The following is a 27,115-nucleotide window of genomic DNA, read 5'->3' as shown; positions in this document are numbered from 1 at the left end:
TTAGCATGCTAAAGGTTAAAGGTCATGACAGCACAGTTAGAAAAAGACTGAACAAGGATGGCTTGTTTGGAAGGGCTGCAGGAGAAAGCCTCTTCTCTCTAAAAAGAACATGGCAGCACAGCTTAGGTTTGCAAAGCTGCATCTGAACAAAGCTCAAGACTTCTGGAACAATGTCCTTTGGACAGACCAGAGCAAAGTGGAGATGTTTGGTCCTAATGCACAGCAGCACGTGTGCATCAACGTTACTCCAGTTCAGGGTTCTTGGGCTATCATTTCTGCACAGCTTTCTTTAGGTCCCACCACAGCATTTCAGTCAGGTTGAGGTCTGGACTCTGGACTCTGGACTCTGGACCATTGCAACACCTTGATTCTTTTATTCTGTTGTAGATTTGCTGCTGTTCTTTGGATCATTCTGCTGCAACATGACCCAATTTCAGCCACATTTAGACCAAATTTAGGATGCACGGCCTCACATTTTACCGTATTTCGAGAGACCAAAAGTATCTAAAATATATACTGATAATATATATATATGTATAATATAATATATAAAAGGTGTGGCTGGAATACAAGTCCCTGATGTTAGCTACAAAGAGCTTAATGGAACAGCTCCCATCTACTTGAAGCTCTCTGAAAAGCTTACGTCACGACTCGGCCCCTCCGGTCGTCAAAGGATTGTCGTCTAGCAGCTCCTACATCACGCTGAAGACAATCCAGACTCTTCATGTGTCGTTCCACGATGGTGGAATGACCTACCGAGCGCTACCAGAACAGGGGCGTCCCTGTCTATCTTCAAGAAGACCCAGCTCTTCAGAGAGCATCTCCTACCCCCCCTTTCTCTACTTCCCTCTATGCCTGCACTCTATCTCTACTCTGTCACCCCTGACAGAGGCTGACTGGTGGTTTTCCTTTTATGTAGCTTATTGTTAGCTTTGATGTAGCTGTAATAATATATCCTCGCTTTGGATAAAGGCGTCTGCAAAGTGCTTAAACATTAAATTGGGTCATGCTGCAGGAGAATGATCCAAAGCACAGCAGCAAATCTTCACCAGAATGACTGAAAAATGAAAGAATTAAGGTGTTTTAATGGTCCAGTCCAGACCTCAACCTGACTGTGCTGAGACCTTATGAGAGCTGTGAATAAATGATAGCCCAAAACCCAGCCTGAAGTGGAATGATGTTGGAAAGTGGGCCAAAATGCCTTAATAGTGATGTGAGAGACTGATAACGAGGCAAAGATTACTCCAAATTATGGCCGTGATTCTACAAGCTACTGAATCATGGGCTGGACTTCTTGTGAAATAGAAAATGTGTTGTTTTTTCAATTTCTAGATCTATTATGTCCTGATATGTAAGGCGTCGGAGCTGAAAGATGGAGGACTTTCTGTGTCACGACTCTATTCACAATCTGAATCTATCACCTGTGCTCAGCAGCTGCAAAGTCTTTTCAATCAGTCTCAACTGCGAGATACAGAGGCAGCTGTTCCGCGCAAGAATTTAACACATGCATTTTCCATCGTGTGTGTGAGTGTAAGCATGCGTGTGCACAAGAGAGAGACACTGTCACTGTGTAGATTGGAGCTCTGTAATCAGGGTGCAGACTCTTAGTGAGAAAAACGTGACACTGAGTCTAACAATGAGTGTGCAGGTGCTGTTAATTCTGCGGCGAGTCTAATCTCGGTGTGTGAACTCTGCGTGTGTGGGTGGGTTTGAGGATGTGTTTGACTGGGTGGGAAATGGATGAAGTGTGTGAGTCTGTGTGCGGGGGGGAAGGGAGTAACTATCGTGTGTGCCTGCCTCACTGAGCCCCTCTGGCAGAGAGGAGGAGAGCGGGAACAAACTCACACAGAGACAGAGAGAAAGAGAGCGAAGGGTTATGTGTGAGTGGATGAACCGGGCATGAGGAAATCTCTGCTGAACATACAAACCATTTGTAAGAATAGCTCAAAAACGGGGCCACCGCAGGATGACAAGAAAAGGGCACGAAGCATTCCTCTACCTGCTTTGGATTTTCTAGAAGATCTCAGCAGACAGTAGTTATAATTGTGAGGATTAAGAGGAATCATCCACTGAGTTCAACGGGAGGATCAAAATATCTCGGGATCAGAATTTGCGGCTCCAGACTTCACTTACACGGGCCAAATGTTGGACTCAGAGCAAAGGTGTGAAGAGACAGAGATTCTTCTTCTGTCTTAGCCTCAGACCTGGTTACTTCTTCCTCAGGTGGAACCTCAGCTCTGCCCTCTGACTAACGAGCAGCTTCCTGAGGGTGGCTGGGCTAACTTAACCACAGCCATGCTTTGTGGGCTGAGGAGAGACAACAAGACCAGCATTGGTAAGGGGAGCCCGCTTTGATCCTTAGAGTCAAGGGGACTGCATGTGTTTGGAACAGCAGGGGGTCACTGATCACCTGTGAGAGCTGCTTATCTTTTAAACATGTTGTTCCATCAACACTCGGCACATTTCGGGGAATCGGTACTCTGCATGAATAATAGCTGCGATAAACTGTAACAGATTTAAATGTGAGTCGACTCGACCGTCAGCTCTGCATAGCGTCCTGCCATGTGTAATCGGGGCAGATATAGCATTGTAAACCAGACCTAGAAGCCCCCGGTTTATAAATAAAGTTTTACGTCTGAAAATAGCATTGTGATTTCATTGTCAGCTCTGCCCCCGTATTTAACCTACATTCTGATTGGGCAGGAGAAAGATAGCTCACAGCGCCCTGATTTAAATGAAGAGTTGATCAACTCTCCATATATTTATGGTGGATGGAAGGATTTTGTGTCCACTCACCAGCTAATCAAGGCACAGAGCCAGTAGCCCCCCCACCAGATCCAGATAGATCAGATTGATACAGCATAAATTTACGTTGTTGGGGCTTTTTATAATCAGCTTCTCTCTGAGCCTTGACTTTTAGGGTTAGTGATGGTTATTTTAAGCTGGAGGAGGATGACAGGCAGACAGCTCGATGGTACAGTAGCATTCAGTCACGTGCAGAGCACTGGGTCTGCGTAACCCAGAGCTAACGTTGCCTTTTGACAGCGATGACAGCTGCTGGACTGTCACGGCCCCCAGGAGCCCGCATGGTTACGAGATTTTTGCCTTGGTTAACATGTTCGTTATGTGTCATTCACTCATGTATGTTTGTGCCTCAAAGCTATTGAACACCGGATTTGTGCAAAGATGTGGGGAACTTTGAGTGAAATACCATCATGTTCTGTGCATCACCATGACATACAAGTCCAGTGGTTAGATTTCTGCGGCTGAGGGCTGACTCATTCAGCTGTTTGAACGTGGAGGCCAGATTTTCTTCTTTACTCCATGTGTCCCAGGGCTGCCTGGGCTGGTTTCAGGTCAGTGAAGGTATGACGAAGGATCCACACCTCTCAGCTGTCCGAAAGGCTTCGTATTCAGTTGGACAGATGTGGAGAGTCACCGTAGAAAGAGATGAAGGACTCCTAGCACTCGTTTTCCATAGTTTAGTCTTTACACATCAGCCTAGATGCAATAAACACGTCAGGATAAGTAAAGTGGCTTTTTTTTTTTAATCCTGAGTCAATAAACTGACCCACTTCTTTAAGTGATGACATATTCCGGTTCTGACCTCTGGTATAGGTCACACTTTGACCTTTATCGAGTTTTTTGCTTACCCATACACTGTATAGCAAGTAGATAGACAAGGTTCTGGGGGAGCTTACAAACTTACATCCCATGTTAAATCTGCCTTTCTTTCAATCTGGCTTTGTTAAAAGCATGCTGGATTAGCTTTGAGCTGTTTCAGTTTGCATTGAGTCTGGGGACTAATATCAAAACAAAAAGGAGCATATAAGTCAAGTTATTTATTGTATTTACAAAAAATAAAGTCTATCATCAGATCAAACTACTCAAACTAATTGTACAATGTATTCAGAATGTCACCAGAGGCAGCTGCCAATCTGTGCAACTAACTTTTTAATCAATATTGGGTGTTTTTACCAGCATTATAACAGCAGTCAGTGAATACTGTGAGGACTTTAGTTTGATGCCTGCATAATTAAAGGCAGTCACCCGTCCACACTTAAAAAGAGGACCTGGCGCAGCATTTCTTCAGGTACACAGTGTGATGTTGAATCACTGTGCTGGACAGCTGAAAAGGTAATCCGCAGTGGACAGGATTAGAGAACTGCCAAGTCAGTTTCCTCATCACTGTGACTGCAGATATGGTTGCACGGCTGCCTTCAGGTTCAGATGACTGGGCAACGGTTCAGCTAATCTGTGGATAGTATCAGAAATGGGTCCCAGTGTGGCTGACAAGTTTGAAGAAAAACAAAAGCTGTTTTTCTGCAGAGCAGCTGCTGTGAATGACATGAAAATGATGATTTTCTTTCCATGCAAGAACAGTCCATTAACCGCATGCTGTTCCTCTGACAAAATTCCCACCCTGAAGTGCATGCATGAAGCATGCTGTAAAATGTATTTTTGAATTAAATTAATGGGGGCAGAGCAAATCCCTTAAATATGGAAAAATTTAAGGTATTCGACTCCCGACTGGGGCCTTTCTGTGTGGATGTTCTTCCCATGTAAGCATGGGTTCTCTCCAGCTTCCTCCCACCATCCAAAAACATGCATGTTAGGTTAACTGGTGACTCTAAATTGTCCTTAGGAGTGAGCATGTGTGTGGTTGTTTGTCTCCTTTGTCTCTGTGTGGCCCTGTGATGGACTGGCGTCCTGTCCAGGGTGCACCCCGCCTATCTCGCCCAATGACCGCTGGGATAGGCTCCACCCCCCCGTGACCCGACCGACGGATTAAGCGGGTATAGAAAATGGATGGATGGATATTTTAAGGGACCTTTTAAGGGTCTTGAGTTGGTTCAGTTGCTGCCTGACAGCGTGGCTGTTGGGGTGTGAGTCGCTGTCACTATGACGATGGCATGTTCAGTTAGACGTTTCCATACATAACCATCTTCACCTCTCTGCTGTCTCCTCAGATGAAGGGCCGTACTCAAAGGGGAGCAAAGAGACAACTGACCAGTCGCATTCGTCGCGGAGGCGCAGCCTTTCAGGTACAATACAGTCAAACTTGACTCCACTTCCTTTTGTTTTGTCTGCAGCCTGCCTCAAACCATTTCACCTGGGATCTCAGCAGTGGGAAGAGTCATGCCATGTTTGTCTGATGTGTGCGTAAAGTCATGTGCCCCCCATGTTTTGCTTGATGTTTCACTGCTTAAATGCTTAGCTAAGGTGAAAAGATGCTTGTGAGGCATACATGTCAACGGGTACCAAAGCAAAGTTGACAGACCTCACATGGAGAGATTAAACAGCACAGCACAAAGTTGGCCACAACACAGAATGCCTCTCTGATGACGCTATATCACCACATATCCATTTTCTATGCCGGTTTAACCCAATATTAGGGTCGTAGGGGGGTGGAGCCTATACCAGCTGTCATAGGGCATAGAGGGCATAGAGGCAGGGTACATCCTGGACAGGTCGCCAGTCCATCACAGGGCCTCATGGAGACAAACAACCACACTCACTCCTAGGGACAATTTAGACTCAGCAGTCAACCTAACATGCATGTTTTTGGACGGTGGGAGGAAGCCAACTCCCCACAGAAAGGCTGTGAGGCGGCGGTGCTAACCACCACAGTGCAGCCTCACATAGCCATCAGTCAATGATGAATTTGTTGTTTTTCACTGTAGAATGCAACCAGTTTTTAATGGATATAGTTTCATATCATTTCCAGTGTTTTCTTTGAACAATGTTTTATATTTCCTGCCGTTCTCAACATTTAGTGGTATAATTCTGTCCTCCTCATCCTCCTTCTGACCCTGTCACAAACACTTACTCACACCCAGACGTTTGAAAAAACAGTGAGAGTGAGGAAATGTGGGCTGTGCTTGTGTGTCAGAGGGAATTTTTGTGTGAGGTTCAGGAAAAGAGCCCTTCGTTGCCTCTCAGACATGGCAGTTCTGTCAAGCAGATGCTAATTCTGACTGCGGATCTGTGCCTGCGTCTGTATCTGTCAGCAGAGGAGTATCGAGGGGTGACCACGGTCGACCTGATGAAAAGGGAAGGCAGCAGCCTTGGCCTCACCATCTCTGGAGGCTCTGATAAGGATGGCAAGCCCAGAGTGTCAAACCTACGGCCAGGTGGGCTAGCTGCCAGGTGAGATCTGTGCTCTGTGATGTACTTAAAGCCTGGCAGCCACAGCAAATTCTCCGGATTCTGCCCCCACAAATGTCGATGTGTTTCAAAGTTACACCAGGTGTTGTGTTAGATCGGCTTGATGCTGACCCTAAGTAACACCATAGCATGATGGCTTTCCTGTGAAATCTTCAGTAAACAACACAGATTAGTGAGTTCTTTAAAGCTATTTCATTGTCAGTTATGCTTTATGGCATCGGTATTCTGTTTATGAGCTTCTTTTTTATGTTTAGAGATTCCTTAATTAAGATTAAACATGTTTTGCCCAAGATTAACCAAATTAAATCAAATCTAACGGAAGACTCATGATGATTAAGCAGCATGTGACTGAGGTTAAATACACACACAAACCTTTAGTTTGATAAGAATGACATGGCCCTTATGAAAATGTCTTGGACAAATATGTCATCACTTGTCAAGTCCACTGAAGTTTAACCTCAGAGGCATGGCACAGACACTGTGCTAATTCTTGCAAGACACTCGTCTTCCCACAGCTGAGTGCACGGTGGTGTGAAAGCGCTCGCTAATTCATTGACTGGGTGGGGGCACACGGGCAGACAGGAGAGTGGCTGGCAATGCGAGATGAGACCGGACCATCAGGACGTTCAGCCCCGTCACAGCTGAGTGGCAGAAGCCCGAAAGGGAGGAGGGCAAGAAGTGCCTCTGAGGACTTTATTTCATTAATTATCTCTCCAGTGAGGGGCACGGTGACTCAGAATATCAGATGTGAGACACCGTCACCCCCGTCAGTGTCAGAGGAGGAGAGGCTCTCTGCCATCCCACCTCAGAATATATTCTTTTCTCTGTGCACGTGGTCCTGTGCGTTTTCCAGCTTACTGTAGAGGAATTTAAAAGCAGTTTCCTGCGTTCACCAGCTGTTCGATTCTTCCACAGGAGTGACCAGCTGAATGTGGGTGACTACATCAAGTCAGTGAATGGTATCAACCTGTCTAAGCTCCGGCACGATGAGATCATCAGCCTGTTGAAGAACATCGGGGAACGAGTTGTGCTGGAAGTGGAGTACGAGCTGCCTCCATTTGGTGGGTGACGCCATGAGAAGAACATTAAAACAAACATGCTGCAGCTCTAATGCTAAAAAGGCAGGGCACAGGCTTAGAAATGATCTTAATCGTTAGGTCTGACAAGCAGAAAAATCTTTAACTACTTGTAAAAACGAGGATGAGATGTGTGGCTTCAGATTTGGATCCTAATGATGCCGGCCACACTGAGGCGAGGAGGCTCAGCCCTTCATGTTTGCATGCCACCCATCAGAGCTCACCTGTGGATGTAGTATGTTAACACATCTGTTTCTGTTTGCTATCTGTGAGGCAGCAACATAATTGGTCCCATCAGCTGCATTGAGGCCGTCATCATAAATCATATCTTCCCAATAACTGTTCAGGGGACTCAGGTGTCATTATAACCAAACTGCTGTAAAATCTGTTTTTTGTTGCTAATATTTATTTGTAGCTTAATGAATCCTGGAAATCATTTCTTGAATCTGTCATTCCTCTTTAATCGTAGTCCAGACCCCCTCAGGAGTCATAACCAAAACCGTAGAGGTGTGTTTGCACAAGGAGGGAAACAGTTTTGGGTTTGTCATGAGAGGTAGGTGACGGGGATGTTTTTTAACGAGCTTTTATTTCTACTCTTAATGGTGTTGTTGATTGATTCGTTCACTTTTGGTTCAGGGGGTTTCCATGAAGACTGGCGGAGGTCACGTTCTCTGGTGGTTACCAGCGTCAGGCCCGGGGGTCCCGCTGACAGGTCAGGACAACATGCGTTTGCTGTATCTAGTGTTTGTTTGCGTAAGTGCAGATATTCATCGAGGTTATATGTTTTATTTCATGTCTCGAACATGCACGAATGAGTCTGTCTGAATTATTGTATGCTGGCATGAATGGTTGCTTGCTTTCATACTCTAATGGATGCATTTTACTAATTGCCTTCCTTTTTGTTTATTAAAGAATTAGTCGGTTATCCACGTGGAATTAGACTATGAGTAATAACGCGCTTTAACGATTAAAAAAACCCTTCTTTTGCTCAGGCACTCCTTGAAATTGTGGCTGTGACATATATAGAGAGTGTCTTCAAAGCAGAGAAAGCACTGCTCATCCCCAGGCAAATGCAGCATTGCACTTTTCCCCATGAAAACACTGAAGCAAACATAATTCATCATCAAAGACTTTACGGTCATTTATCTTGTTTATCCTTCATCTCACCTGGGAGGAAATGCTCATTGCTTAATCATTTACTGTGACTGGTGCTTAAAACGCTTGTATGAGCATCATATATTAAATATATATTAAATGCTCTTGCCCTCTCTCCTCATGTGTCTCCACAGAGAGGGCACTTTGAGGGCTGGAGACAGAGTATTAAGCATAGATGGGATGCCTTTGAACAGAGAGAGGCACGCCGAAGCTTTGACCATGCTGATGCAGAGCGGCCAGGAAGCTCTGTTCCTGATCGAGTATGACGTCTCTGTCATGGGTGAGCACACACACACACACACACACACACACCCACACACACAAAGACTGGGAATATGTGGAGGCATGGTGAAGCAGCGTAGCTCTGAGGGTAAATAACGTGGCTGTTTGGTTGTGAGTGAGTGCCGGCGCTGGGGAGGCCAGAGGAGGAGTCACACAAGCCTGAGAGCATATTCAGCAGGGAAAGGTTTGATGGGTGATACTGTGCATTCGACTAAATTAGTGCATGTTAACACACAATTTATACAATAAGATTACCATACACACATACATACTTGTATATATATATATATATATGACAACAAATCAACTTTTGTTGGAAGTGTTCAGGTCGAAATACAAACCCTGGGGTGACCGAGCCTTTTCTGCTGCTGCCCCCAGGCTCTGGAATAAGCTCCCCCCCGAGATGCGTCTTATTTCTGATCTGGGCCTCTTTAAATCTGGGCTAAAAACATATTTATTTCAGATGGCTTTTAATACCCAGTAGAATGGTGACTCTTTTATATTATCTTATTCAATTTTGCTGTATTTTATTTTATTGCGTTTACTGTTATTTTATTGTTTTGTACTTATTCTTTTCTTTATTTATTATCTGATGTAAAGCACTTTGGTACCGAAATGGATTGTTGTAAAGGGCTGTATAAATAAATTACATTTACATTTACATATATATACACATATAAATATCATCACCAGTTACATAATTAACTGAAGAAATAATTGAACTAATCATGCTCTACCAGTCCTTTGTTGTTTGCTCCATATTCCGAGAAGGAAATCTGACTTTTACTTTGGTTATCTACGTCTTTACACAGTTATCCAGTTTTTTTTGTGCACTTGCACGACCCCAATCACTACACTCCCACCTCCGTGCCTCTCTGTCAAGACTATGCCTTCACAAGAGTAAACCTGGCTAGTTTCTTGCCAATAGGCCTGTAGCAGTAAATGCCAAATAAGTAGTTAATAGCTGGATTTGATCCTGTTGATGTCTCTATGAGGGCTGCATTTGAGATTCTCAAATTAAATGAAAAGTTAGCCTGGAAGGGAATTTTCTAAAGTTTGATGAATCAAAATATGCTCCTTTGTATGGCTTATAACTGACCTACAAAACATTTGTCATGATAATGTTTGGATTGAGGGCGAGGCTATTTACATTTCTGTAAATGCTTTCGTTGAGGCCGACATCGATTTGTTGTATCGAGAAAATTTGAATCGCTCAATTTGCCTTCATTCTGGCCATCTATGTATATATAAAAAGCATTTTATGCCAAAAAAACTGAATATCAGAAGAAAGAAAGCTGTTCAACATACAGGATGATATTTGTCTTTTCTGTTTGGATGCTGCTTGTACTGACAGTCCTGATGAGATATGACAAAAAAAAAAAATTGGTCCGATCTTTAACGTCACTCAAGCAGAGACAAAGAGCGAGAGGTGACATTTTTTCACGGATAAATCAACTGTTATATTGCTCGGTACATAGCGTCTGCCGTTGTCAGGTGAAGTTCTTACATGCTGTGGCTTTTCAGAGCAAAGCAGGAGGTCTAAATCCCAAATTCCCACACACAGATACATAATATGTGTCAGCCCTCCTTAGTGACCTGCCCTAGTTTGCACAGACCGGTGCAAAGGGTGCAATCTTGAAAATTAGTCACCATGACCAAAAGGGAGTTATAATTGGGCGTTTAGTCATGGAGTGAGCTCTGGTATTTGGTGGCTTGTTCTACTGCTTCATGGGGAGGATTTTTAAAATCAGAAGTAGATTCACATTGTTTTCAACTGCACTGCAACATCCAAATGATTAAAAGAAACAGAGAATTTAAGAAAAGTGTATTTAATTTGAGGTGTACACTGCTGAAACGTTTTGTTTATTTCTCTGTTTTACATTCAAGGTCATTTAGAGACTCAAACCTTTGATCGAACACGAGTCTTCGGTGCAGCTTTTAAAACTGGGACTCACAGCATACTTGTAAACCACTTGAAAAATCCCATTTGTTCCAGTGCGCAGCGTTTTCATGGTTTCATTCATATTCATTGAAAAAAATAAGTAAAAATCAACTCAAAACGTCACTTAAGTATGGTTTGGCGTACCACAGGGGTTAGGCTTCGGTCCTTGGCCTTTATGCCTCTCGCTGATGACACACAGAGAACTATAACCGTAAATATGAAGGATCTCTTCCAACCATTGAAGTTGAACCATTGAACTATTGTGCTGCTATCGGGGGGCTTATAGAGGCTTTCTACACACTCGTCTACTGGGATGATGTCATCGACGCCCCCCTGCAGCACAGCTCATTCACTCCGGTTAAGGACGTCCATCGTACTCAAAGTCGTCGTCCACGTCGTCAAAATCTGATAAATATCCTGCCATGTTGCACAAAACTATCAGCAGCAAACTCTGTGTGAAGTTAGCCGACTGTCACAGAGCACGGAGTGAATAAACTGTGCTGCAGGGGGGCGTGTGGATGAAGTGGTCCCAGTAGGCGAGTGTGTAGAAATCCCTCTATAAGCCCCCCGATAGCTGCCAATAACAACAACACAGCAGCTATGAGCTAACAGAGCTATAGCACACGTTCATTCATTCATTCTTCTTAAAGTATTGGTGAAATAAAGACAGATAATGCCTTATTTAGAGGCTGCATCGTCTAAGCCCCGTTCACTCCGTTATATGGATCTCGAGGAATCTAAATATCTTCCGAAGGACGCCAACTTTCACCAAACTGTTCTCAGTGAGTAGATGAACGTATTTCATGCCAGAAATAAGGTCCAGGTTTAAAAATACCGGAGTTCCCCTTTAAGAACACACTAATGCAGAAGTGTGTATTCAAGCAGCAGTAATATGTACCTGTAACATCAACATTTAAGCATTTAATATGAAGTTTTTCCTGCCACTGGACTGTTTTAATCCCTGTTGGTTCACTTCCTGATGACTTCTGAGTTGCAGATATCAAAAGGCGATTAATACCCAACAATGAACTGACTTTAGCTGTGTTCGGTAACCTTGTTGGCCTCTGTGTGTGTGTTGTTTTCTTTTTTCAGAGGCGGTGCAGCAGGCCTCAGGCCCTCTGCTGGTGGAGATAGTGAAAGACCCCTCAGCCAGCCTGGGAATCGGCCTTGCCACAACAATATACAGGAGCAAACAAGTCATTATTATCGACAAGATAAAGCCAGCCAGCGTTGTGGAAAGGTGAAACAGATATTTCAAATGTTATTACCCCACAAAGTGTTTTCTGACAGAAAGCGTCCTGACAGAACCGGCCTCGGTCTCACTCTCAGGTGCGGAGCGCTGCACACAGGGGACGTCCTCCTCTCTATTGATGGCACCAGCACAGAGCACTGCTCCCTGATGGAGGCCACACAGCTACTCGCCAGCACTTCTGAAATTGCCAAACTCGAGATTCTTCCAGCCAATCAGAGCAGACTTCCCATCAGGCCACAAGACACAGGTACGTTCCTGCAGTTCAAAGACCCTGTTTGAGACAAAAGAAATGAGAGTTAAAGGAATCAGCTGTGAAACAGCAAGAGAAGAGAGAGGGTATACCAACCAGTAAATGTCAAAACATTATAAAAAGAGTATAATGGCCATGAGGTGCAAAACACAACAACAAAAGCGCAGTTTTCCACATAGTTTAGTGTTTTCCGGAGAGTTACTGAAATGAACTGATTGGGAATGTTAATGGTGGGAAAAGAATAGACCTGTGCTATCTGTGCGTGTTTGCAGGTAGCAAACAAATGAAATGAAGATGTTCATACTATATACTGCCATAGCTAAACAATGCAATACAACCATGTACATTCCTAAAGCTAAATCTCCTGAGCAGTGCAAAGGTTTCCTGAGGAGAACCTCAGCTACTTGACTTACCGCTTCAACCCTCCATAAGTGTGTTCAGGTTCTGGAGACGCTGTCCTCACCATATGTATCGGGACTTCTCTGTTCTCTGCTATAGCACCTACAGCTGTAAAGACATTGGCTGCCTCCCAGTTGCCTTTTCATTCCAAGCATTCGGAATCTGCCCGAGTGTGTCTGTATGTGCACGGCACACTGATTGCCTCAATCCCTCTGGCTTTGGATGCACACTCGGCCTTTTATGCATACAAATGAGCCACGCTTTTTCTGTCAGAGATCAAGTTCTCGTCACATTTCTTAGACTTATTTGCGTGTCAACGGCTGCAGGGACTCTGTGAAGTCATGGGTAAAAGGATTGCCCAGTATGACAAAAGGAAATAAGCTGCAGTCAATTCTTCTCCACAACGTTTCCTTTTCTTTTGGTCACTACTTTTGCTGGTCAAGTCTTCAGGGCATCAGTTTATTATTATTCACAAATGTATTTTTGAGTTTTCTAAAGGTACTCACTAAGAAATACTCTCTTACGTGTAACAGTCCTGGACAAGTGAAGGCTGAAAAACCTCATTTTCACCAAAGGTCGGGACTCTGTGCAAGATGTAAAATCGAGAAAAGCGAAGAATGATTTAATCAAATCGTTTAAACACCTGTAATTCATGGACAGTGTGCTTCGCTGTTGTCTTATTGAAAGTCCTTCCCTGTAACAGATGTTGACTGATTGGCAGGATATGTTGTTCCCAAACCTGTCTGTATCATCAATTTTAATGATGCCTTCACAGATGTGAAACTCACCCGTTCCACGTGCATCCATTCATCACAGCTTTTGAACTGATGACAAGCCAGATGGTCCCACTCCTCTTTAGCCCAGAGGACACAGTGTGTCCATGATTTCCACACAGAATTTCCTTTTATCGGACCAAAGGACAGTTCACCACTTCACATCAGTCCATCCTAAATGAATGTGGGTCCAGAGGAGGTGGTTGTGTTCATGTGGCCTTGCTTATTCGGGTCATTTTCATTGCACCATAGATTTTTAACTTAAACTTGTTAAAAATCTTGTTTAAACAATGGTTTTCTTCTACTTTCCTATACATGGAAACTCCTCTTAGTTTGTTGAGGTAAAACTCCAGCTAATTATTCACTCTGGATCAATTTCTCCTGCTCTTGGGTAAGTACTTATTTTCAATGCAAGTGTTCCCACCTGCTGACCACAGAAATGTCCCTGTTCTTTGCTTCTCTGTGATATTACAGGCATGTCTTCTGGAAATTTCAACATCTCAAATGAGATTTAAAGGAATTAACTGATTTGTTTATGCATTTAGCAGACGCTTTTATCCAAAGCAACTTACAGGTAGGCATGTAGGGTAAGGCGGGTCTTGCCTAAGGACCCCTACTGGAGGTAGTACCTTTCTTCTCTGTGATATTATAGGCATGTCTTCTGGAAATTTCAACATCTCAAATGAGACGTAGTCCCATTATGATTGGACGGTATTGTCACAGCTCTTTTTCCTCAGCTGGACACGGCATAATTATAAGATGCAATTTGTCTAATCTGCATTTAGGATTTAATAAGACTGATATGACCACTAAAAGATTAGGAGTTAATGCATCTTTCCATCAGTGTAGACTGAAAGCACAATTTCTTGGACAGAGTCCCTAAGGTGAGCTTAACATAAGCTGGCAGAGGCACAGCTTTCTAGGTTAGTTTCAGTTAAATAGGAACTGGTTTCCTGAAAAGGGGCCAGAGGTTCTGCTGCATGTGTTCTGAGTGCAAATCGTTGGATTTAACCAGGTTCCCCATGCTTCTGCAGTCAGCCATCTCCTCAGCAAATCCTCCCTCCATAATGTGAGCAAGTTGCCAGAGATTAGACCCCTCCAAATAAGGCAGCAAGGATTACTGTCACATGTAACATCCAGTGACAAATATAGCTCCATGAATGTGAAAAGGGAAGTTCCTGATTGAGGTATGAGTCAGACAGTAGGTCAGCTGTTTTCCTGTGAAGACGTCACATACGCTGTTTGAATACTCAGGTTTTTACAGGAGGAAAAGATGCAAGTCAACATAAAAACATCTGGAAATCTCTGATTATGGAATATGCAAAGAGAAAAGGGACTTAAATAAAGCACATTAACAGTACCAGACAGATGCAGACACACACTCTGCATTAACTCCAATCAAGCTTTCAGCTGTGCCCAATCAAGAGCCAGCCACATGCCTCCAACCAGTTAGTGTCACTTCCTGATCATGTCCAGCAGTCAGCTTTCCGCTGCTGTTTTCGCACCTTTGGGCCCTTTTGAAAATGAAATGATGAAAACGATCTTCAGTTTGAACACAGCTTTTTGGAGGCTTGCTAATAAAAGTAAGGTTTTGGGTTATTTTTCTCTGTACTATTCTGTCAGGCTGATTTTCGGAAGCTCTTCAAGATGCATTAAACACAGGATTTAATGTAGCGTAGCATGGCAAAGACATTAAATATCAATTACTCTGCTCTGAATCATCCTGCAGGCACTGTGTGGCGCGGTGCAAATTTATAGACATGGAAATCAAAGCTTGATTAAATGGATAAAACTTGGAAATGTGCATTGTAGAGGAGCGGCTCTTGTTTATTTAATGCATGCATTTTCCTCCTTGCTGCTGCAGTAAAAGTGCAGAAAAGCAACCATCATCACTGGGACCAAAGCAGCAACTACTGCCATCCCCCACATGGCAGCCACAGCAAGACATGGAGCAGCCCAAGCCACCCACACAACCAGCAGGACCACTGCAAATGTAAGTTATTAGTTGTGACAGCACCGCTGCTGGCGAGACACCATCACAGGAGCCCTTTCATCAGCACGATGATTAAATCATCCTCCAAGAGGGTTACCCCGACACAAGCTGCCACATTTCCCTCTTTTGTTGCATGCCCTGTTGGATGAGTTTTGCTCTTGCTGAACCAGCCCTTTGATACAGATAGCGCTGCTGTATCCTGTCTCCTTTCAGCTCTGGTGGGTGGCGGCTTCTCCCCTTCCTCCACTGCCACCTCAGGCTTCAGTAGCCAGGGTAGCAACACCCTGCCCTGCCCCATCCCTCCCATAGCTCCCACCAGCCCTCGTGGGTCCACTGGCAAGAGGAGGAACAGGAAGAAGGACCATAAGAGCTCATGTATGACAAATCACTTTCCTCTCCACCCCCACACACACATTAAAGTGTTGCTTCAGGCAAATTACTAAGCAAGCTCATTTCAGGCATGTTCTTACAGAATACACTCCCTTGACAGTGTATTAAGTAAGCCAAGCCTAACTGTGTTGTGGTTACATTGGTGAGCTGTTGATTTAATTAAGTCATGTTGGTGGGTGTAGTTTGTGGTACAATGGGTGTTAAAACATTCTTTTAACAGAATAAACTCCTCCCAGTGTGTGAGGAGATTTGACTGATTGCTGATGTAAACATGACCCTGACTCATCCCCTCTCTGTTCCCATGTCGTCATCTCTGTGGGAGCATGTCTTTTCCCCTTCCCCTCCTCCATTTTCTCCAACAATCGCTCCGTTTATCTGCTGATACCTTATCTGATGTGTCCCCTGCTCAGTGTCCCTGGCGTCCAGTTCTGTCGGCCCAGGGGGGCAGGTTTTTCATGTGGAAACGAGTGAGGTCGTCCTGAGGGGGGATCTGCTCACAGGTTTTGGGATCCAGCTTCAGGGGGGTGTCTTTGCCACAGAAACGCTGTCGGCTCCCCCGGTCATCCGCTTCATTGAGCCCGACAGCCCAGCAGAGAGGTAACGCAATGAGTCGCCTTGAACTGGAGGGCCTCAGTGCTAATCATTCACTCATGTGACGGGGGAGAGGGGCTGTCTGAAATCACCCCCACTTTCACTCATTCTGCTTTCTTTTTAACTAGCTGTAGTTTGCTAATATTTATTCATTTATAAGTGCATAAAACAAGTAAAATATCTATAAAAGTTTGTCAGTGAGCGTTAAAACAGGTCAGCGTGTAGAGGGATTGTTTGCAGAAGGTATTACGTGGGACAGTACTTTCTGAACGTTTTCACACATTATACAACTGATTATATGTTAGCAACTCACTTCAGACACTGAAATCAATAGTGTTCAGATCATTTACTTAAGTAAATGAGAACTTTGAGAGAACTTCCCTGTGCAGCTGGTGGATATTTGAAACAGGGCTATGATTACACACTTTTTCTTTCAAATTTGGCTGCATTTTTAAGAGCAATTCAATATCGAATACATCTTATGGAAGAGAACGCTTGATATCTCCTGTTAAACTATAAAAGTGGGATGAAAATTTCCCTTCATTGAATGGGTTGAAATAAATTGTTATGGCTACAGGGCATTTTACATTTAAAAAAGAAATGTGTCATATATTCACTTATCGTGCCTCGCTCTTGGTTCTAATGAAGCTGTAAAATACATTAGTATATGCATGTAGCTTATGTCCAAATGACTGTATGCTGTTGCTTTACCAGATTTATTAAGTCATTAATGTTGCATATCCCATGAAGGGCTAATGAGCGTAGATGCCAGGAGCAATTATTTGATAGCATGCAATCAAAATGTAACGATTTTGAACAATGAATTAGCACTTGGATAGCAAATGTGGTCCTAAAAATCCTGAGACAAGTCTGGAATTGGGCCCTAAACATATCTCTTTATCCAATATTTTTTCAATTCCTTGTTTTCTCCGTTTTTTTGCAAGTTAATCCGAGCAGTTACAACTGAATGAAAAGAGCAGCGCTACAGTGGTACCCAAAGGAGGTCAGACCCACATGAGGCGTCGCTTGATAAATTTGAAGGGACAGCAGATGACTAAAGCAGGAAAACAGATTTCCTTCAACAACTTATGCCTCCTCTTTCATCTCATTTTCACAGCTATCGTGCTTGCAGCTTAACAGAGGGACAGTAATATTGGTCAGCCGGTTCCTCAATTCACTGATTGACATTCTCATCAGGCTGAACTACAGCTTTAATACATTTAGATTTATTAAGAGGGTATTTGCAAGGTCAGAAGGTTTTAAAAGAAAAAAAACTAAATTTACCTACTTTCATATAGGTGTGGACGCAGCCATGCTCTCTGAAAAGCCCCCAACAGAAGCATGTATGATATTGCACGAGACTACAGCACATGTCGCAGTGCATTTAGCACAAATGAGGCCAGTTTGCGGTTTCTGTCTTGCAAGAGTCATGCTGGTGTGTGTCGGAAGAGAAGGGCCGTGTCCCCCGGGTCCTGTAACATGATTAGTCCAGCAGCAGTTGGACAGGAGTGACTCAAGAACAGCAGCCAACTGTGATGTTGGTGCCTCAGCCTGTGCACGAGGTTAACGAGCTGCGGTGCTCCGTGAACTAATGTCAGCTGACGCTGCTTCTGTGTTTGTCAGCACAACTAGGAGTCTGATTAAATGTGTGATGTGCGTTTATGTTATTGCTCACTAAGGTAAATCTAAAACTGATTTAAGCTTAACTAACACATGCTGTTCGAGCCTGGAGGCTGCACTTGATTTCATAGACTGTTTCTTAACATCCTCTTTGTACTACGTGCAGTATTAAAGCTATTGTGAGGGACTTCTACATCTAACTGAACATCTGTTGCATTCAAGTGCTTGCCAAATGTTTGCAGAGAGCTGATTAAGCTCATCATCACACAGTAACAGTTTAAATCTGGTGCTTGTGGTGACATTCGCACACTGGTAGTGATGTGTTTGCTTCAGATGGGAGAAGCTGAAGCGACAGACAGCAGGATACACGATGTGAGGTCTTAGAAAGTTTCAGATTCTCTCGATTTTACATATATATTTAAAAAAAAAACTGTTCACAGGAAGGATTACGGTCTTAAAAAAGATAGTGACGTCAAGGAACAATGCAGATTACTGTTGGTGTGGAGCACGCGTTTATGGTGTTTGTGTAATTACGCCTGCGGCCAACAGGGGGAGACAAATCTTCCTCCACTCAAATTTACGATTAGGCCATTTTTCAGTAGGGAAATGTACAAAGTAGTAGGGTTAAAAATGAATGCAGGTAAAATGAGTCCAGTTTAAATAGATGGACTGCTTTGTGTTATGTTTTATCTGCTGATCGGATACATCACTGAGGGATGTTTCTAAATGTACACACAGATGGGTTTTTTTTTTCTTTTTTCTCTTAGTTAGTTGGACCTTTTGTCTACTACAATAGACAGTTTGAATTAGTAGTGCAAAAAAACATCTTAAAGGAATATAAAATTTAATCTTGACTTGCATATTTCTCAAAAACAATTAAGAAAATATCATAATAACCTTCATGACCAAAAGATTGATTGTAGTGTTGCTGTATTAGACTACGTGTGTTTAACCTAAATACTGATGTATAGGTTTTGTTTTTTCTTCTTTTTAATTCACTCTTTTGAGTTTTTTGAGTTATGATGGCCATTTCAAAGATAATTTTAAAAAAAATGTAATAACTACATACTAAACGAAATCAGATGCAGGATAAATTAGCCATGTCTGCTGCAATCTAGCTAAAATGCCAGTGATTTGTTCACACTCAAATATACCCATTGATTTAATTCCATGATGTGTTTATAGATTGTTTCATCTGGGAAAATGTTTTGTGTATTCTGTGAAGGTGTGGGCTGTTGCAGGTTGGCGACAGAATGCTGTCCATTAATGGGATCCCAACTGAAGACGGCACTTTGGAGGAAGCCCATCAGCTGCTCAGAGACTCTGCTTTGGCTAATAGAGTCACAGTGGAGATTGAGTTTGATGTTGCAGGTATTACAAGGGAAAAATACTTTCTAGATGAGATCTTGTACGTCCGAGCCATCCTGCTTTCAAACTCCCACTGTTTTTAATCTGAATTAGAGTCTGTGGTTCCAAGCAGTGGCACCTTCCATGTTAAACTACCCAAGAGGAGAGGAGTGGAGCTGGGCATCACCATCAGTGGTGAGTTTGTAGACTTTCAGAAGGGGGCAGTGTTGCCGCATACTGTAACTCTATTAATCTATGTCCTGTGATCCATAAAACTCGGGCTTGTAAACGCATGAAGGCACATGGCTCATTATCGCTGAACAATACTGCCTGCACCAACAGCCATCATCAACCTTTCTGCTCCAACTAGCTTAAGAAAAAAACAAAACTAGGTTCCGAGTCTGAAATGGTTCAATTATAGAGTTCACAATGTATTATTCTTCATATCCTGAATACTACTAATGCTGAACACTAATTTCTTCTTCTTCTTTTTATAACCAGCTAGTAAGAAACCTGGAAAGCCCCTCATCATTTCTGACATCAGAAAAGGAAGCATAGCACACAGGTGGGCATCATCCAGCAGAGCTAATCATGCCACTGTTGAACTTTCTGCTGCTCAGATCTCACGGCACTGTGTCGTCTAGATTTTTATAATCGGGGAAATCAGTCTGCGGTTTCAGGTATGGTGCAGGTCACATTAGCGAGACAATATTTCTCAGAACTTCTGCAGGTTTTCAGAGGCTTACACAGGATTGTTCATGAGTGTGTAGCAATAGCCTAATAGGATTGAGCTATCAAAACTAGATCAGTGGGGCAGCTATATTTCAGAAGGGCTCAGTGTTGATTAGGTTGAGGGTGAGGTGAGGGTCACCCCCACGGATCCCACTGACACGCAAGTTAATAGGATTCTGCTGGTGAGTCAGGAGAAGCAACTCTTCTTCTGCTCTTCTGTCCGCTAGAACAGGCACTCTGGAGCCCGGAGACAGGCTGCTGGCCATCGACTCGGTGCGTCTGGAGAACTGCACCATGGAGGACGCCATGCACATCCTGCAGCAGGCCGAGGACATGGTCAAACTGCGGATCCAGAAAGATGAGGACAACATCGGTATATGAATGCCTGAAAACCCATATTCACATCCAGAATAAAACACCAGTGGTGGGAAGAAACTACTACATTTTCTCTAGTGCCCCAAGGGGGGAAATACTGGCAGAAATGCAAAACAATATTCAGTAACAGCAGTATTCAGCAGGGAATCGTGTAGAAATTCCTCAAATTGCAAATCGAGCCCTGGCTCCAGAGAGGGCCTGTGATGTTTTTAGTTTCCACCATGATTTCTGTTGCATGTTAGGGAGGAGAGGGTGAGGCTGCAGGGTACTGAGGGAATCTGCACCTTAACCTCTTCATGTCACATAACATTACTTCTGTTTCGGCCAAAGGAGCTACGTAAGATGAGCTAATATGCTACACAGTCAAAGAGAAAGGAGGTCTGGGATGGTGTGAAAACCATCACAGGCGGGGAAGGGGAACGAGATGAAGAACTTCTTCAACCGGTTCAACCAGCCCATGCCCCCCCCACTGCAGCCATCCTTTCTCTGTCCCTCCACACAGCCTCCCCCAGGTGTTGTAGCTGGATGGGAGGAGCACCAGCTGGACATAGGATTTCTTTATTTTATTTCTTTATCTCATTATTATCTATCCTTTGCATGGATAATGGTGCTGCTGGAATCTGAATTTCCCTGCAGGAACCTCCCAAATGGATCAATAAAGTTCCATCTAATCTAAACCAAACCCTTGGTTCCTTAACCTTTGGGTTTTTAGCCTTTATTTTACATAAAAAGTGACTATTTTACACCCTTGTTCGTGTGTCAGAACCAAGGAAATATGTGTCCACAAAAACCCAAACAGTTAAAACTCAATTAGTGTTGCACAGCTTTGCTTAATGCACTAATAATCATCCCATAAGCCCTAAAATTTAACATGTGATCTTTTGGGTGTGTCCTGATCCCAAACAATCGAATTTGAAAGAAAAAAAAAAAAAACTGCATGATGTGTGTAAGTTGAGTGTTGAGCCACTGGAACAATGCACACGTTATTCCCAAATATATCCCCATGTTTTGCTAATGTGTAACGTGTTGGCCCAGTATTTCCTGTACATGTTTAACCCAGTTAAACCCTTTTTTGTCCTGGAAGAGACGCCTTCCATGAGGACATTTGTTTCCTTAAAGGATGTAGATGTTTGTTGACAATGGTTTTCTGTAGTTTCACTTCCCTTTTAATGAGATGAGCAGAACCAAAGTTCCCCTCATATTGGCAGTCAAGGGTTCCTTTATTTTACCAGCTGTATGTACATTTTAATCAGCCGTTTGTCTTAATGGCAGCTCCTCCTTTGTGATGTTTGTAATGCAAACATTACGATTATTATAACGAGTTCATGGTGTCTGTTTTTCCGCTTTAGATGAGTTGGAGATGTCCGGCTCAATCATCTACACAGTCGAGCTGAAGCGGTATAACGGACCACTCGGCATCACGATTTCTGGCACAGAGGAGCCTTTTGACCCCATCGTCATCTCTGGCCTCACCAAGAAAGGTCTGGCTGAGAGGTGAGAGGAGGGCAGGGTTTCAGGAGATGGTGGCACATTAATTTGATGCCAGTTAGCTTTTTTTGTGGAAACTTTTTTTCATAAATGAGCCAGTAAACAATGGCTGTCTCGTCCCTTTCTGCAACAAGCAGCCTCTTTGTTTCTGTCTCAGTCACTGGCAGCCTGACAGGCTTTACTGACCCGGTTGTTTGTGCTGTCTGGTATTCGCTAGTATCGGTCTCTTCTTCTCGCCTGCAGGACCGGGGCCATCCATATAGGGGACAGAGTCCTGGCCATCAGTGGGGTGAGCCTGAAAGGAAAGCCGCTGAGCGAAGCCATCCACCTGCTGCAGATGGCCGGGGAGTCCGTCACCCTCAAGATCAAGAAACAAGCTGACCGTAAACAAACTTATTACATTTTTTAATCCTCTTAATTAATCGTGTGGCAGTTTATGTTTTGAAACGAGAAATAGAAAAAAGATGCAACAAATGGTATCAATTTAATTTGTTTTGAGAGCCTAAGACAGATCTTGTAATAAGTCATTTCCTTTATTTCCAGTTTTTGTTCTATTAGTTTATATTTCGTTGGGAAGAACATCAGCATCTATGCAAATTCACTGACAAGATCATGTCTTTGAACTCATGGCAAAGCTAAAAGTAATAAAGCACTTAAAGGGGAACTCCGGTAGTTTTAAACCTGGACCTTGTTTCTGGCATGAAATACGTTCATCTGCTCACAGAGAACAGTTTGGTGAAAGTCGGCGTCCTTCGGAAGCTATTTAGATAACTGGAGATCCATATAACGGAGTGAACGGGGCTTAGAGGATGCAGCCTCTAAATAAGGCATTATCTGTCTTTATTTCACCAATACTTTAAGAAGAATGAATGAATGAACGTGTGCTATAGCTCTGTTAGCTCATAGCTGCTGTTATGTGGCTACTTGCAGCTATAGGAGAGCTAACGGAGGGATTTCTACACAGGCACTCTACTGGGACCACTTCATCCACACGCCCCCCTGCAGCACAGTTTATTCACTCCGTGCTCTGTGACAGTCGGCTAACTTCACAGAGTTTGCTGCTGATAGTTTTGTGCAACATGGCAGGATATTTATCAGATTTTGACGACATGGACGACAACTTTGAGTACGATGGACGTTCTTACCGGAGTGAATGAGCTGTGCTGCAGGGGGGGCGTTTGATGTCATCCCAGTAGACGAACAAAACAAAGAAAATAAATCGGGAAGTGAATTAAATTAGCTTTATTAAGCTAAAAATGTGCAGTTTTATGCATTGTCTAATGTCAACTCGCTGCATGTTTCCAGACTCCGAGTGTCGGCGGCCTCCAGATAGAGAAGCTGTGTTTTTAAGCGACCCAGAGGACGAACTGACAGATTCCCAGAAAACCAGCAAACATTCAGAGATCTACTCTGCCACTGTGCCCAGTATAGACTCTGCCATGAGCTCATGGGATAGCTCAGGTTTTGATGCGGGCTACATTAGCCAAGGTGAGCCCTAAAGATTACAAATACACTTTCTTTCATCTCAGACTGCTGGGATTCTTATATCTGCTCGTATCTTTTTAGGGACATATCTGCACAAAGCCTCAGAAATCCTGCTAAATCCACACGAGTGGAGGCGCCCGAAGCACCGGGGCCACGCCACTTCTGGATCTTCAGGCCTAGTCCACAACGCAGCACTGTACGATGAGAGGTTCACTGAGGATGAGTGGGACAAGATACCTGGGTAGGTGCAGAGACGAGGAGTTTGCACCAGGAGGCAGGTTTGGTGAAAACTCTAGCTGTGACCTCACCTCCACTCCTGCTGAGTCAGCATTTTATCTGCCTCTCCATACAGTCCATGTAAAAGAACATGAATTTAAGGAGCTCTTTCTCCCTTATATTCAAATAGTGCACACACACATTGGATTTATTCTCAGGTAAAACCTATTTGGACCCTGCACGCTGATCAATTCTGCACTAAAATCTTATCTGTGATCGTTTCTACAAAATTTTAGTCTGCAGTTTTAATGATATTTGCTCATATTTTGACTGGTCCCACTGAAACAATACATCAAAGCTAATGTGTGAATATTTCTGAGCGAGGATGACTTTTAGAGTTGGAAGATTTGATAGTCTTAACATGTTCTGACAGTTCCTGTTTAAGCATGTCATTTATTTCGAACACACCTAAGTATAGACTGTTGAAGCCAACATTTATTGCAGTTCAGAGTTTTTTTTATGAACTCTTTCTGGGAATCTGAGCCGATTAAAACATGAAATAAAGTCTGTGTGTCATCACGTTAACTGTAGGCATGTACACCTGACTTCTAAAGCTACTTCTCTGTTGACATCTTTTTCAGTGCAGCTTTAAGTGGTTGTCTTCATTTCATTTTTCCTTACTTTGAATAATACAGTCCTGGTCAGAATAGCGGCCCCCTGGAATTGGAAATCAAGGGGCCGACTGTTGTCATTTTTTAAACAATGAGGATAATGAGAGGGCCGCCAGAGCGTCACAAATGCCATTACCCAAGTACAACAACTCCAAAATCCTCAAAGCAAATGCCAAACATGGTTAAAAAAAGAAAAGAAAATACCAGTTTCAACAGTTCATAATGTTTCTCTGTCATAAAATTGAGATTATTTCACGATGAGGCACCGTAACAACACTTGGGGAGAAATGTCACAGATGAACTGCTGTCTTTCTAGGACTATGTTATGTAGACAGAAAAAGCCAAAGTTGAGCTCTTTAATATGCAGCAAAATGAAGCCCTCAAGCAAAGGAATACTCACCCTGCCTCTTATACTGGAGGCACTGAATGTGTTTAATGAATAAATCAGATTATCAAAGCGTTTTTTGGAGAAGGAGTTTCTTTTTGACTACGAACCAAAGCAAATATGAAACCTCTGTGGACTGTTTGAAGCAATGAATCCTGACATAGAGAGCTGACGTATCTGACATATGCCAGTGAAAATATTACTCTTTCATGTGTAAGAACTACTGCGAGTTGCATTAAATCTGACCAGAACTGCATTCTGTGTATTAAGGCAAAGTGCTGCTGTGATCCTCCCCCAGCCCACTGTTTGGGGTTGGTTTACAGGCACAAACTGCACCCATTGAATAATTTGATCATTTTCTGTTGTGTTTTCATGATTTGTGCTTTTCCAAACTGTCCTTTTTTCTTCTTTCTCAGGTATTCTCTCTCTCATCTGCTTTACTAATTCCCCACGAACTCTTTGGTGTTTCAAATAGATGCATCTTTTTCTGTCGCCCTTGTCCAAAAAAAAGCAAAAAAACAAAACTCTCCCCAGAACGCTCCTGGTCCAAGGAAACATCTGCCTCATGTGTCTCCTCACGCTTGACTTTTCTGAACTTTTGTGTCACATGCTCTGTTTCCACGTGCATTTTTTTTTTCTCTCTAAGGGTGGCATCACTTTTGTAAATTTCAAGGCTATATCTAACCTAGTGGACTCCCCTCCGATTGCTGTTACAAGGGAGAAAATTCATTGTTGTCCTGAGAGGTTTTTAAAAGGGACTCTGAGGCTTTGCAGCCCAAAAACTGCATTTCCCATGCTGCTTTTGTATGCAGCACCGGCCTCCAGGCTGCAGGACTGCTCTCATGTTCTGGTTCCTGCATTACCATAGATTCGTCAGCCCCCCTCGTTGCCATGGCACCTTAAACAAGGAAGACAGCTTCTGGTCCCAGGCGCTGCAGGACCTTGAGACCTGTGGCCAGTCGGAGATACTCAGGGAGCTGGAGGTAGGTAGCAGGTCCTCCATCTGCTTTGTCCTTCCATATGTATTCACAGACTGGTGTCTGCATAAATGAACATGCCCAACAAAGCATTATGATAATCACCAGTGTCTAATCTGTTGTTAAATCTGACTAGACAAGCCAGGCACCTGCTGTCACAAGGGAGGCTTTTGCACAACGCCTTGGCCTCTAATCTGTATATACTACATGAGAAATGTGTGTTCCAAGCCAGTTTAATACCCATTGCACAAATAATTCCTGTCACTTTGGGCTGTTTCAGGCATCAATGACAGGCAGCTCTCTTAGTCTGTACCTTGAGGAGACCAAGGCTAACGAAGACTCGATGTTTCATTCTGAAATTAGTCCCATAAAGAAGGAGGGAATCTACAGCGAGTCTAAAAAGAAAAGCAGCCTGAACATGTCAACTCGGGCCAGAGAGGTACCATCCAGGGCCAAAGGGGACCCCTCTGAAATGTTGTCCCCCACAGCCTTGGCACTACACAAGGTGATTTCAATAAAAAGTACTACACAGTGATCACATGGGGTGCTATATTCCGTCAATATAACCTACTCTGGACTCCAAAAAGCATTAAAAGTTATGAATTAGGTGAACTGATGCACGTCTTTTCAGACTTAACCAAAAGTTTTAATAATACAGTAAAAACAAACAAGCACTCTGTTTAAAAAATTACCGTTTTTACCACAGTGGAGGTGATGATTTATAGATGTAGATAGACTGCTGCCATTTGCAAATATATCAAACCTATAGATTATTAAATATGGAACAAAGATGCCTCATTTTAGAGCTAAGAAGTTGCTACTTTTGGATTAAATGCCCCCAAAAAAACAAGGACGGGCTACTTCATCACCTCCTTTTTAAAATCATACATTCAATAATAATCCAAAACCTGTAAATATGATAAATTAATTAATATAAACGTACATCTGCGGTGGTGTCCGTGTACTCCCCTACGTCATCACACCTGTTGGCTGTTAAACTGTACTGGTACCATACTAGAGGAGAGAGGAGTGGAGCAAAAAAAATAAAAAGTGGCCTTTTGTTCTTTCCCCAGTAGAGTTTTAACTGGAATTTATAGTTACTCTTATAAACTCTGTAACCTGCGCTCACTGACGCTGGTTTTCATTTGTGTTCCTGATATCGTGCAACAATTTATTTCTTTTTCTTCTTCTTTGTAAAAAATGTTCTACCCAATTATTTAAATGGGTTTTTCCACCTGGTGTCACACCCACTGCTCCTTTCAGAGTAACCTGCCCACGCAGGTACCTGAACAGTCGGGACTTGTAGTGGATGTGAAAGCGTCTCACCTGAGCCCCCCCCCCCCCCCCCCCCCCCCCCCCCCCCCCCCACGCGCTGTGGGACTGTGCCTGAGACATCTGTTTGTCATCTGCACATCTAACATGTTGGCCCTAGCAAACCGAATGATGCACAGTCCTGCAGTGAGTAATAACACAATATTTTGAGATGACACAACCTGTTCGATATCACGGACCGTCATCGCGAGCCCCACCTTAAAGCTGCTTCTTATT

The 27,115-nt window shown here is 43.3% G+C and overlaps 1 protein-coding gene across 6 annotated transcripts in view; it reads left to right on the top strand.

Moving 5' to 3' along the window:
- grip2a (glutamate receptor interacting protein 2a) overlaps positions 1–27,115 on the top strand; it is a 39,509-nt gene that overhangs the window by 2,130 nt on the left and 10,264 nt on the right. For 3 of the 6 annotated variants that reach the window (XM_072367374.1, XM_072367370.1, XM_072367373.1), the window contains exons 2-22: positions 4,971–5,045; positions 6,012–6,150; positions 7,084–7,229; positions 7,714–7,797; positions 7,881–7,956; positions 8,534–8,679; positions 11,716–11,863; positions 11,953–12,122; positions 15,162–15,290; positions 15,504–15,665; positions 16,091–16,277; positions 19,117–19,262; positions 19,353–19,433; positions 19,740–19,803; positions 20,198–20,343; positions 21,695–21,839; positions 22,077–22,216; positions 23,139–23,321; positions 23,400–23,559; positions 25,459–25,573; positions 25,848–26,072. In XM_072367374.1, the coding sequence (XP_072223475.1) occupies positions 4,971–5,045; positions 6,012–6,150; positions 7,084–7,229; positions 7,714–7,797; positions 7,881–7,956; positions 8,534–8,679; positions 11,716–11,863; positions 11,953–12,122; positions 15,162–15,290; positions 15,504–15,665; positions 16,091–16,277; positions 19,117–19,262; positions 19,353–19,433; positions 19,740–19,803; positions 20,198–20,343; positions 21,695–21,839; positions 22,077–22,216; positions 23,139–23,321; positions 23,400–23,559; positions 25,459–25,573; positions 25,848–26,072 (2,867 nt within the window). Of the gene's footprint in view, positions 1–1,845; positions 2,336–4,970; positions 5,046–6,011; positions 6,151–7,083; positions 7,230–7,713; positions 7,798–7,880; positions 7,957–8,533; positions 8,680–11,715; positions 11,864–11,952; positions 12,123–15,161; positions 15,291–15,503; positions 15,666–16,090; positions 16,278–19,116; positions 19,263–19,352; positions 19,434–19,739; positions 19,804–20,197; positions 20,344–21,694; positions 21,840–22,076; positions 22,217–23,138; positions 23,322–23,399; positions 23,560–25,006; positions 25,384–25,458; positions 25,574–25,847; positions 26,073–27,115 lie in introns of those variants that run through there. The other 3 variants (XM_072367372.1, XM_072367371.1, XM_072367375.1) reach the window with 3 other exon arrangements.

This window comes from Leuresthes tenuis, unplaced genomic scaffold (genome assembly GCF_036924035.1).
Source record: "Leuresthes tenuis unplaced genomic scaffold, fLeuTen1.0.hap1 SCAF_16, whole genome shotgun sequence".
Lineage (NCBI taxonomy): Eukaryota > Metazoa > Chordata > Actinopteri > Atheriniformes > Atherinopsidae > Leuresthes > Leuresthes tenuis.
The sequence above is the reverse complement of the archived record's forward strand: the minus strand, read 5'-3'. Positions and strand labels throughout refer to the sequence as shown.